The 13,305-nt window shown below is 40.6% G+C and overlaps 1 protein-coding gene across 2 annotated transcripts in view; it reads left to right on the top strand.

Moving 5' to 3' along the window:
* Positions 1 to 13,305, top strand: part of enox2 (ecto-NOX disulfide-thiol exchanger 2) — a 170,116-nt gene that overhangs the window by 40,177 nt on the left and 116,634 nt on the right. The window contains exon 1 of one of the 2 annotated variants that reach the window (XM_069694214.1): positions 7,219 to 7,521. The exons of the other annotated variant lie outside the window; for it this stretch is intronic. Coding sequence (XP_069550315.1) covers positions 7,500 to 7,521 — 22 coding nt within the window. The 5' untranslated portion in view covers positions 7,219 to 7,499. Of the gene's footprint in view, positions 1 to 7,218; positions 7,522 to 13,305 lie in introns of those variants that run through there. 2 annotated transcript variants of the gene reach the window in all.

Genomic DNA, 13,305 nt, shown 5'->3' on the forward strand with positions numbered 1-13,305 from the left:
AAGGGAAGACATTCTTTGTTGATAGATCATTTGTTTTAGTCTCCACAGTGCACGCATAACTGGATCAACTAATCAAATTCTGTGCACACTAACTTCCACTGCAAGACCATCTGCAAACGGATGGGATGTAATAATGCATTCAACCAACGGCTTGCTAATAATATGAGATGCTGGGCTCAAAGTTTCATTTTAGTGACACATCTTTTTAATAATAAACAATGAATTCAATCAATTATGATTGGGGAAATAAACAGACACTCTAAAATAAATGCAAGCTATCGCCATTGCATTCTAATTACATTTTCAAATAGAGATGATGATTTTAAAAAAAAAAATTTTTTTTATCTCCATCAAGCTGTTAAACTTAAGACTGTTTTCTTTATAGTTGTCCTGTATTTTTCTTAGGAAGTGCACCAGTTGTGTGGCTAATAGTCCTAACTAGCTGGTACATGATCAGACTAGGTGAATATTCAGAGCTGATTAATTTATTTACACGTTTGCCTCGTGAGGATTAAATTATTATGATTATCTTGCAAACAAATAAAGTACCCTGTAAGGTATGTTGCATAATACACGAAGAATTTAGAACAACGTCTAAAGGAATGGATGCTACCAATGCTAAGAATAGAACGCATCACGGTAAATTGGATCAAATGGACACCAGGGCATCAAAGCCACATAATAACTTCTGTCACGCTAAGAAATGTGTAGAGCAGTTTATTCAAAGGGTATTTAAAGAGTTGGGAAAAAAAAAACAACATTAGTAAAATACTACTTTGATTTACAGGCTTTGCACATGACTGCTCTGTTACAGATGAGGCATTATTTTGAAGGAGGCTTTGGCATTCCCTGAAAAAGCAAAACTGTCTCTACCGTTTCACAGACAGTACGCTATTCCACAGACATTCTTTTGGCACTTCCTTTGACCCACATTTACAGTGACTGTTCATTTGGTATTCAAAATGAGGACATATTTCACTATTACAGTCATCAGACGGGATATGGGCAATGCAATGAAAAACAGCGTTATCTGACATTAACTTGTTTTCAAGCACGGGCTCTCACATTCTTATGATTTAGAGCCGCTGTTATATCTGCAGGTATTTGTAGGTTAGCATGTAATTTACCAGACAAACGGACTGATATGCGGATATGTAAACAGTGTTGTTGGTTTTTTTTTTTTTTTTTTTATGGAACATTTGCAAAAACGGTTTGTCAAACTCTCTTTAGCTGTTTTGCTGTCGTTATTGTTGTTGTTGACTTCTTGGTGGGAGCTTGAGGCCTAGCTACAGGACATTACCTGCCCCTGTGTTAATGTTGGCTTGGGGGCCAGTGAAGTTTCATGCCTGCGTATGGCTGATAGTACATTTGGTGCCAGGAATCACAACAAGCTTGCTGTGCAACACAGCTGTCAAAATGCACCACAGTGCCCACTAGCTCTCATGAACTCATTTTGCTTCTATCAGAGGACTCGCACAATTTGATTGCAGTGTGTTCCTGTTGTAGAACAAACAAACATGAATTGCGATCGCCATTTCTTGTGGCGACGTTGGTGGCAATAGATGAGTGGTGTTCGAGTCAAGTGACACTCTGGCTGTGAATGATGCTGGGGCAGCGAGCTCTGCTCAGAACATTTCAGCAGTGCAGAGGGGTTAACAGTTGTTTTGCACTCTGTTTGAGACCCATTACCATCAATATTCATTCTGAGGGAGATTTCTCTGGAGGAAGGCCTGGCCTCTTTTTGGATTTAGTCTAATTCGGTTTCCAGAACAGATGCTGCCGTCACCAAGGCACCTCCTGTAACTCCCTCCTCTCACATCATCATGGAAACGATAGCAAACATTGTTCTGCATCTTAAAGCATGTTGGCTCCACTTGCTTTTTATGGGGCCTTGTTACTCCTCCACAACTCATTAAATGCACCCAGGAAGGAGTACACCAGTCCATGAACTGGGACACTGTGAAACTCGCCTAATGAGGTGTGACTGAAGCCGGGAAGTCACCTCAACCTTTCCTGTCCAGATGATCATCTGTTAACCATCAGTCAGGTTGCAGGTGTATGATGTAAGGAGGGAGGAGGAGAGGAAAGTAATTAGAGAGGGAAGGATTAGGGAAGATGGAGGTCAAAGATAACTAGCAAGAACCCAAAAGACAGAGATGCCCCCCATCTTCAGGACACATTTCTCTACTGGCTGCCTTGCTTCATACAGGGCAGTGGAGTTAATGACATTTTGCACTGGTGCCTGAGGTACAAACTCACCACTCATTGATCTCAAAATGGACAACACCAAATACCACTACAGTCCCTTTAAGCTCCCAGGCTTTCTGCTGAGCAGAACCTTTTTAAATATCACGTGCTCTCCCTCTCTGAAGGCCTCATGGAGCAGCTACCTGAACCCTGTTGTTTGATTGGAAAGGGCATATTGATACTGGATGGTGCAGTCCTACAGAGTGAAAGCAGGACTATGGCAAATCAATCGATAGAAGCAGACAAACAGTGCCAACATCTCATGGGAGAAATAGTCCTAAATGTGTAGCGGAAAGTGAAACATGGAATAAAACCAGTACTAGAAGACTATGCCTCCAACTTTGTGCCTCTCAAAAGCTCTTTTTAAAATTTTATTATGATCGTTGTTGATGAGGCCCAGCTCCCATTTAATATGCAGTAATTGAATTTGAATTATTCATTCTTTGAGATTTCCCTGTTAACTAAACAAGTGTACTGAGTCGGAGGTTAGATCTAACTGGTTCAACCATTCTACACGTTACATGAAACTGAGATGAGCTGGGCGATCTGGATTTATGATTTAAGAGACGTGGTGAAATCTGCGAAACATTTTGACCTGAATGACTTATTTCACCTCACTTCCAAGTCCGGTAATTGATTTGACTAAAGAGGGCTCTAATGTCGCCGACAACACATATTCTCTGACGAAACCATAAAAGCAAACCGAGGCTGCCTTCATCTGCTGAGGCACGGAGTCAAATTAGTGTTTGAATGTTTTGCTACACTAAGCAAGCCACAGAAAGAACATCATTGTGAAAAAACAAAATCAAGACACCAGACGAACATCATTCCCCATGGACACTGAAATTGAATGAGAGCATGCACTGGCTGTTACTCATTACTACTAGCTGACAGAGGTAATTGAATTCTGCCTGGAAAACATTCCGTTTATTTATGATAAGTATTTTCTGGTCGGTGAAAATGCGGACAGAGAAAAAGCCAGCTATCAGTTGGTCACTTTGCATTTTTTTTTTCTATTATCTCTAAATGTAGATGATAAATAAGCAACACCTGGCTGATGACACTTTTTGTTTGTGTCTGCTGATGATCAGCTAAGTGTCTCTTAAATGTGTCCAAAGTTTCTGTACAGTGTGTTCTGGATGTTTTTTTTATGTCAGTATGTGAAGCAGGGAGCTCACCCATCCAATATTTTTCAAAGGCTAGGCTCTAGTCCAAATGTTAGAAGAACGCGGGTCCCCATATTATTGTGTCATGTTTCTGAAGTCTTTCCAAGTATCCCCATTGTAACATAGCCTGAATAACACCATATTGAGCTATTGGGTTAGCTGCCTTCAAAACACTAGAGTTTTGCCTTGATTAGTGTTCAGTATAGTCTGTCAAGTTTTATTTTGAAAGTGAGGGATTTATATAAAAGTTGGCAGGAGCTCTAACAGAGACAATGTGGCTGCATATAATAACAAATCAAGTCAGAGATGCTCCTTCACTGTTCTTTCGGTGCTGCCTGCAGTTTAGATTCTTGTTAAATTGTACCTGCAGAGGGAAGCTGTCAGGTGGTATCATATTTTAAGTCTTTTTTCATATTTGGTACAAATCTTAGTGGGATCATTGTAGGTATATACTAATAATCCTTCAGCAGTGTCTGAATGTGAATATGCAGCTTTTATTTGCTGGAAATAACCAATAAAACACTTGTGTGCCGAAAAAGAAACCTGATTTAGTTCTGTAAATCAGTCAAAGCTTTATAGAGAATCACTGACAATATTTGCTGACAGTAGATGAAAGAGACAGTAGAGTAACTTACTGTCATAACTGTACTTTGATTCAGCCTGACACCTTATTTGTGGAAAAGTGTTCTTATGACTTCACAGTGGACTAGAAATTGAGGGCAATTTGGAGGTTTTGAAAAGGGGAATGGCACTCTGGCCTTCGGTAAATACTTGTATTTACCTTTAAAATGATTTTGCGATGGCAGTGGAAACAGAGTTATTGGTTGGGCGGAGGAGAAAATCGTTTAATACAACGCCTACTTTCTGAACAAATCCACGGCTTATTGACCCAAACTTTGCAACCTCAATTTAGCTTTATATATATATATATATATATATATATATGTATACATCTTTGTGTGTATGCACACCTTTGAATGCAGCCCTTGCCTTTCAAACCATAATGAAACGGTCCTGCAATGACTGATACCTTTTATGGAGGATTTTTATGCTTGGCAGAGGTGAAAAAGTTGGTGCAAGCAAAATGGTACAAAGTGAAGTGGAAACAGACACATTGAATAAATTATGACACACATGAGGCATGTGACTTCAATGTCCACTGAAGCTTTAATGCTAAAAAAAAAAAAAAAAAAAAAAGGAGCAGACAAACAGATCAGACCTGCGAGAAACAAAGAGGTGACAGTAACCACCTGCCTCTGTTTGAGGTTTCACTTTTGCTTTTTTAATTCATCTATATTGCTGCACTCTCTTCTGCAGTGGTTACCAGTTGTTTATCTTGATGTGCCCAACTCTGAATATTTGGAAACAAGTAGGTGGATGCGCACGGATTTGCATATTCTCTTGTGCATTTTCTGCTAGATCAGTTCAAATCTGCACCACATTTGCAAACATGGTCAATTTTACCACAAGGTCCCCTTAGTTCTGCAGCCTCTCCACCTCATTAAATGGTCATCGGCTAACTTGTTTGTGTAGTCCTGGATGTATTTGAAGTCATTTAAAGGTCTTGTGTTGTGTACATTCTGATTTTCATTTATTTTTTGATTATAAAGTAGGTCTAAGCGCAATAGAAATATATATATATATATAAGTTTCATATTGCTCAGTCTTAAAGAAATGCACACAGCCCGTTTTCAGTATCTATGCCATTTGGACAAGCTGTTTAGATTTCCTTCAGTTTGTGATGTCACAAACTGACCCTCAGCTCTACGTCTACCCTAAGCATGGTCCACTGTCCAACCTTTTATGCAGATGAAAAGGCAAGACAAGTTTATTTTTATAGCACATTTCAACAACAAGGCAATTCAAACTATTTCACATAAAACCATTAAAAGCATCAAAACATAGGGAAAAAGAAAAGGACATTTAAAAACAGTTAAGAACAGTGATTAAAACATTAAAAACATCATTAAAACATTAAGCAAGCTAAAAAAAATAAAATAAAAATAGGATAAACGTTCGAGTGAAGTTCCAGTTCTGTGAAAAAACAGAATGATCGTTCCAAAACGGAACTAGCGAGCTACAAGGTTGGAGAAAACCTGCGGTTGGCCTTTTGTTGAGTGTGTCGCTCAGAAAATAGTCAACCAATCAGAAGAGAGGGTCGCTGATATCAATGCGGCTTAAAGACACATGCAAAACAGCCTGTTTTTTGGTGGAGCTCCAGAGAGAAGCTCAAGAGAGGAGTAAAACTATATTGACATGGTTTTCTGTACTCAACACCACAAAAATATCTTCTTATGGATATCAAAAAAATGGGACCTTTAAAGTTTCAACATGTATACCTCCAGACAAGAACTTTGTGGTCATTTCAGGGGCTGTTGAATTCTATTGCATTACACCAAATGGTGTTTCTCATATTCGGTCCAAAACATTTGTATGAACAAGGGCAGACTAAATAGTTGTATCTGAATCAACACCTTGCCAAGACATTTTCAACAAAATCTGACCATTATAATCTTCATAAATGTCGGATTCACATTAGTTGTAGCCGGGTGTACCGAATGAACTAAAATAAGGAATCGGCGGATGTTTATCTATTCATGCTGTATTACAAGGGATGATACTCTGGAAAAATGATTTCATTTTCTCATGAAAACATTATTCGTATCAAGTGATATGTTCCCAAAATGGGGACACTGCTTGTATCACGTCACATGAATACTAAACCCTTTTGACATGCTGTAATCATTAGAAGTCTAATTAAACATTAACAATGAACAGGTGACGTCTGTGTCTCTCCACAGCCCAGTCTGAGGGGCGTTTGAGATCAGGGATAAAGGACTGCGCTGACCACTGCAGTGATACATGAGATGACTTTCTCATGACATTTTTTTCATGTCTCTGTACACAGTTTGTGCCCAATTATGGAATCATAATAGTGCTTGCTCTGGTCTTTTGCTTGTGTCTGTTGTGTTGATCAAACCAAGACGGTGCTCGGAAACCCCAGTCATTTTCTACAAATGGGACTTTTCACAGCATCAACCGTAATACGAATATGTTCATCAGCAACCATCATGGAAGCACTGGTAGACAATGTAGAAACTTGACTGAATGCCGGTTACTGTTAACAAGCAGGAAAACAACATGCCTATAACATGTTGATGATTAGATTTCAGTTCTTAAAGAGACCACAGTAGTAACAAAGTAAATGGAATTGTACACATTTTTGATCGGCTATATTACAGTCACTTACAACAAGTTGGAAAAGTGCTTTCTTTCTTTTATCACAGAGGAATGATTGCAGTCTGCGTGCTAACATGGCACTGAAACGGTAATCTTAATGCTTCTCCTCCTCCAACTGGCAAGCTACAGAATGACACCTTAAAAGCACAGCTGTCAAAAGTTATGGGCAAATAGTCTTGGCTTTCCATTTGCATGTGCGTTATTTATTTAAGATGTCCTCAAATTTGTTTACGTAAACCCGGACGTGTGCATCTTCACCGTCTTTTTTTTTGTTTTGTTCAAACGGCATCGAGCTATAAAGTGGGCAGCGTGTCGACTTGATTCTTCTTTCTTCGCATCGAGTGACTTGCTGTCGGGGCGGCGCAGGTCGCGGCTGCAGCGCCTCCGTGAAAACGACATCATCTCCCGACAGTTCACCCGCGCTTTGAGCTCGCCTTCGCGGCGGAGCGACAGAGAAGAAGAAGAGCCGGAGTTTCGTCGGTGACGGCGGGCCGGCGCGGACAACCTCTCTCTCTCTCTCTCTCTCTCCACCTAAAACAGTTCGCCCGCACACGCACGCTTGCATGTGTCTGAAGCAAACCCGTATTCCGCCTCAGTCTCGAGCCGGGCACGTCGAGGGGGCGGGCTCGCCTGCCGTAGAGCTAAAAGGTCCCCGCTTCGACTGGCTGCTCTCATTGCAGTCCAGTCTGCCGAGCGGAGCGGACTGACTGAGGGACAAACCCCGTCTCCATTCAAGGATTTTCTTTTTTTTTTTTTTTTTCTTCTTCTTTTTTTTTTTTTTAAACTCCGTACACTTCGTCCTAGAGCACGGGACCGACCGGAATCGCGCCTCGCCTTCTGTGGACAATGTTTCTCTTGCAGTACACAGGTAGCGACATCATTTCAAGTTTTTTTTTAATTTTTTTTTTTTTTTTTATATATCCCACTCCGGCTGGTCCTTCGTGCGGCGTCTTTTCTCGCTTCCACTGGCAGATGCACAGATGTTATTCCTTGGTCTGCACGCACCGACTATCTGTACTTCTGCTGCTGCAGGCTGCAACGAATCAGTGCACGTCAGTTGCCGCGCGAGTTCTGCGGCGTTTTACCACATTTCATCGCTCACCTCTGTTATTAGATACAAGTTCTAACAGCAAGCTTGAGAGGTGTTCCTGCTGGGTTTCGTCCCTAATTGTCGGGCGTATACCAGCTGTTGAGACCGCAATATATAACAGCTATGCTGCCTCTGCGCTCTGTGGTAGCGTTGTTTTTTTTGTTTCCCCCCCCCCCTGTGTCTGAGCACTTGATGTGTAATGGTGTGCTTTACGATGAGACATGAAGACAAATTATTCACTGTACGTCTTTTGGACTTGTCTATCAGCGTAATAGAAACGAGCCGTAACCTTTATCTTGACTAACACACGCCTACTGATGCTGTTTATGGATGGAAGTTTTCACAATAGATTTAAAGCACATTAATTGCACATAGTTACATGCTCTTTAGTCCGTTTTTTTTAAAAAAAATTTTATGATGCTTGGGAAGCGTTATGGATCTTGATGTGGCACATTATAGCAGACAGGCCTATCATGCAGGGGCTTGCCAAATGTTTGCTTTTTAGATGCAAGTTGTTTGGTTTCTTCGCTGCCACGTCCAGCTGTTAAGATTTCCGTGCCATTTACTCCTGCATAAGTAGCTCCATTTGAAAATGGGACACTCTGTGAGCTCCCAGGATCTAATTAAGCGAGAATGATGTTTGAACTCTGGTATTAACCTGCTTACTCGGCTTTATTCTGGCGTTCTTCTCCAGCTTCCTCTGTTTGTAGTCATGGTAAATTTACCTCAGATGTCCCACAGCTTTTTTTGGTTGCTTATGTGTTCATAGCTTAATCGCTGCTTTCCTTTAGCTCATAAAAGCAATGACTTGTCAAAGATTAGTGTCAGGGCATTAATTTGCCATTTGTGTTGCTGTTATTATACTGACTACAAAAATTAGACTACAACCAGCTAGATTTCCTCTTCCACACTTCATATGCAAGATATTTTCCAATATGGTCTTTTCAGACTTTTTCAAATTTAAAAACGGTTTTCAAATCTGTGAAGGGTACCCACAATTCTGAAATACTTAGAAGATAATTACATGTCTCGTTAAAATAGGCTTTTGTTTTGCTACATCTATTCTGACCATAAAGTTTCTCAGTGCTCTAATGGAAATTATTTTAATTATTGCACGGAGCCTTAAAATTAGCATTACGACCTTAATGCTTTTTGTGCAGTGGATGCAAATGTCTTTCTTGTCCTTCCCTGATTTGAAGGTTTTTGTTTCTCTGTCCCGCTGTTGTTTATTTTGCGCAGACAGAAGGGATCACTTCCCTTTCTCCTCTATTGCCTTCCCTTCCAGAGGCACAAACATGCTTTGAATCAAATTGAGTGAATGGAGGTCGAGTGCCTCCCCATGACCACTGGGAGAGAGAAGGTCCATCAGGCCGCGTGACAGCCATTTACCTCCGCACTGCTCTAGTCCTCTCTGATCAACCGGCAGACCATCTTTAGATTGCTTTTAGTGGTGCGAAGGAGGGAGGGCACTTTGCTTAGATGTGTTAGAGAGAGGAGATTTAAAGGTTTTACATTGAGTGCTTGAGAAGGAGCTTAAATATTTCAGCTCTCTTTGGCATACGATGATAGCGCTGCGGAGCAAATTAAGAATGAAAAGAGAGCGGAGTACAGTATAATACCAGAAGATTTGACAACTTTGGAAACTCTCAAATTTTAATTGGTTGCTGCATGACAATTTGTGGTTTACTAAGTGGGATTCTCATAGCAGTGTCGGTTGAGGAAAAACAACAACAACTGAAGTGACATAGGGGAAAGAAAAAAAAAAAGGGAAAAAAGCAATAAACAAAGTGGAAAATATGACTCGGATTACTCACAAATGTTTAATTTAGTCAAACCAGCTAGCTCGGTAAGAGACCGACCAAGCTGAAATGTATTTGTGGGAATGCATTATCGTGAGAAACTGGCCTGACTTGTTGGTCATTTAAGATGAAGCCTCAGACAGGATGCTCATACTTTGTCTCAGGACTTCAAAAGCACAAATTGCTGTCCTGACTAATGACTCATCCCGACTGGGAAAATCCAAATCCAAACCTACTCTGTATATTTTGATTGAGTCTAGTTTTACAATGAAGTCACAGACAAGTTGCTCACATCTGCTGGACAAAATTAACATTAAAGTTATAGTGCCATTTAATTTGGAACCGAGCATCACAGTCAAAGCTGAAAATAAATGCACGTCTGCTCATACAGCAGTGATGATTTAAATTGTTTGACGCTATCTAGGACCAGGACATGCAAATGATCCAGTTGAATGCAGACCAGCTAATTATTTCATCTTGTCTCAAAGTGTAGTGCTTGTGGCAATTGTGAGCGCTTCACCTTTTTAAAAGACAGAGCAGCTGCCGGCTTCAGTTTCATCCACCCTTGTGATTATATCCCAGAGCTATTTACTGACTCAGCCTGCCCATCGGTATTCTGCTCTGTTGTTGTCACCTGACTGCTCAAAGCTGAACTGACAGACAGGTAGGTAGCTCTTTAGATTACTGATGAGGCAAGTTCCGAGTTCCAGTGGTGTTCGTTTTTGTCTGTTAGACAAACCAAGTTAGTGAGGGTCGTATAACATCAGTATTGTAAAAACTGCCTTGCCACCTTTTTAGATCTTTGCACATACATGTGCACCCACTCAAGGCATAGTTTGGCAAACTGTCAATGCTTTCTTTCCGATGAATGTCCTCAGTTTGCAACATTACAGCCTCAGAAATGCCACCGCACTGAGCGTGGAATGTTCTTTAATCCCTCTCCCCTTGAATGTGCTCATTGTTTGGATAATGAAGGCGTAGTAAATAATACTATTTCCTGCCCTGATGTTTTCTATCGACTGCCACTGGTTATAGCAGCAAACGGTGTTGTACATATCCAAAAACAGAGATACAGTTGTTGTGAAATGATTACTGACATAGAAATACAAATGAAATCAAATAAAACTTGTTTCTGTAGATATATTTTGATTGTTCCGCTGCACAATTGTTTGTTCACACAAACTGTGACCAGTGACAGAATAAATATCGGGTCCTTGGGGATTGCCGATAGCTTGTTTGTATTAACTAATGTATTGCTAGAAACTATTTGGTTGGTCATGACAGAAGTTTTAAGGTGATGGTGTTTCTTTTAAAAGGAACGTTTAAAAAAAAAAGTAATAGAAGAGCTTTGTGTTTCATCTTTGACAAATACTACTTTTGGAAAAATAAGAGTTGCGTGAGATGCTGTTAAGGTTGATGTTGTATGTTAGAATCCATCTAAAGGAAAAAGTATTGTGTAATCCTTGTTAATGAAAAGCACAGTGGAAAACACAGTTTAATCCTCAACTCTCTACCACAAAACAGTCATTCATCAGAAACATTTTCCAAAGCTCCCATTGGGAAAGTCAAGGAGCTACTTCTGCACATCACTTTTTACAAGATGCTTGGCTCCCTTTGTGAAGTCATTGTTCTCCGTGTGTTGCTATCACTCCAACTCCAATTTTTAAGACTGCTGGTGTGACAAGTTGATGTTCGATTGCCTCACCACTTGTCCCAAATCCCTGTAGCAGCCTTGTTAAGGGTGGGTAATGATTGTTGTCAATTCCTGGGTCTAATTCTCACTTGTACGTACCCCGCAGAAATCCTGTTTGTCTTGGTCTAGTAGTTCAACTTTTGAACAGCAGCGTTAAAGTGAAACTAAAATCGGTTCAGGTTAAAGACCTGCATATTGGCTCATGTGGAAGATCCTTGTGAGCATCAGCACTGTTGGCAGCAGCGGCAGGTCATCCTGCCATCTGGTATGGAGTAGCTGAGAGAGCTTGGCAGCCTGAAGGCAACCAACTCGGGGACTCCAACCACATCACTGACAGAGCTCTTCATTTCTAATCACTTTCATGATAAGCAACCACGCAGGGAACCTTGAAATTGGAGGTAAGGACTTTGCAGTGGCAACTTCAGGAGCGACACGAGAGATGAAGTGAGCCATCAGTCTTATTCTGCATTTTCTGTGTACGAGCAGTGTGCGAGAAGGGATTGTGGCTGCAGTGCTGCTGCGTTAAACCCAGCTGACAGTCCCATTGAGCACAGGAGAAAAGAGAAGCAGTTTGAAGGAGCTGGATTATGCTGTTCACCAGGGAGTTGCTGTACAACTTTTTTTTTTTCTTGCCCCCCCCCCAACATTTTCATAACTTCTCTCCAAAACACATAATGAACACTTCAGTCTTCCACATTGGTCTCAACATTGTGTGTAATCTCTCATCCCATGGGTGTTGGGGTGGGCCAAGATAAACACTGCAGGCACGTACTCTGTCTTTGATACAATCCTATCGCTTAAAAATCACAATTTCTGTTTCCTGCTTAGTGTGATAAATGGGTGCATTTATCACACACACAAGCCTACATCCAGCTGTAAACGTCTATTTACTTAATCAGTTCCAAGTCTTTTATACCAGCACATTTTTATGACTTCTTGGGTCTGTCCAAACTGTTCTTCAGAATATAACTATTAGGATTCAATATAATTCCCGGTCCAAAGGTTAGCGTCTCCAAAATAAGTGCATAGTAGCTCCAGAGATTTAACAAGACTGATAATTTGGGTGGAGAGACACTTACACTGTTATTTTGTCTGGTATTGAATAGAAATGGGTATTTCAAGCAAAACTACTATTCGAAATTTGCTCTGAACTATTCCATTTTTCTTTGAATATTCGCATATAATGTTCCCTAAGATGCTAGCTATCTGGCTGCACACAGAGAAGCCTCCAGTTACTGCAGCACTGCTCAGACAGGTGTGCGGTCAAAAATTAGTTTGGAAACGGTGAAATAAGGGTTCTAATGGGGACATTACATTTGTATTTCCATGAGCAGGCTGCCTATTAGAGGCTATGTATGGTAAACGCTGTGGCTCGTAGATGAGATATTTTACTCCTGCTTTAACGGTTCAAACGTTGTGCATTTTAAAAGGAAGACATGTTGGTGTGGTTGTAGCCTATTGAAATTCTGCACCAAATAAAACATTTTTTTTTCTTTTCAATAGTAGATGGTACCAAAGCAATTCCGTGCCATAAAAGTATCAAAGTTTTGGTACCCAGCCCGACTGAACAATAGTCATATTTGACTGTCGAACCTATTTATACTTATGCTTGTAGTGAGAAACACTCAAGTACAGGGACAGCTGTCACTTTAGTGTGCAGGACATGTCCCAGTAACTCTCTTGGGCTGTCCCACTTGAGTGCGTGGTAGGATGGAAGAGGACAACTCGGGTTGAAACGGTCACGTCAATATTTCACTCCAGAGACAGAATAATCCTGAGTTTTTATTTCTATGGTGGCATTTTGTTCCCCACTTATCCAGCAGTGCCAAGAGAAGCACAAAACATGTGGCATGATGGATCACCGGAGGGATGTAGGACACTACTGCTGTACATCTCTGAAGTTACTTGTGTCCACTGCTGCTTCAGAGATTGTATTACAATACATTTTTCTGCCTTAGTACAGGATGATAAATTGTCCCCCTAAATTTAACTTTTATAAAGCAGCTGCATTTTTTTTGTGTGTGCATTTTCTCCTTTTAAATATAAAAATCAGCTGTTGCATATACCGTG

This window comes from Brachyistius frenatus, unplaced genomic scaffold (genome assembly GCF_029030835.1).
Source record: "Brachyistius frenatus isolate BFR_SWC_R1_liver_20210118 unplaced genomic scaffold, ASM2903083v1 Contig_17, whole genome shotgun sequence".
In the NCBI taxonomy this organism is placed as follows: Eukaryota; Metazoa; Chordata; class Actinopteri; family Embiotocidae; genus Brachyistius; species Brachyistius frenatus.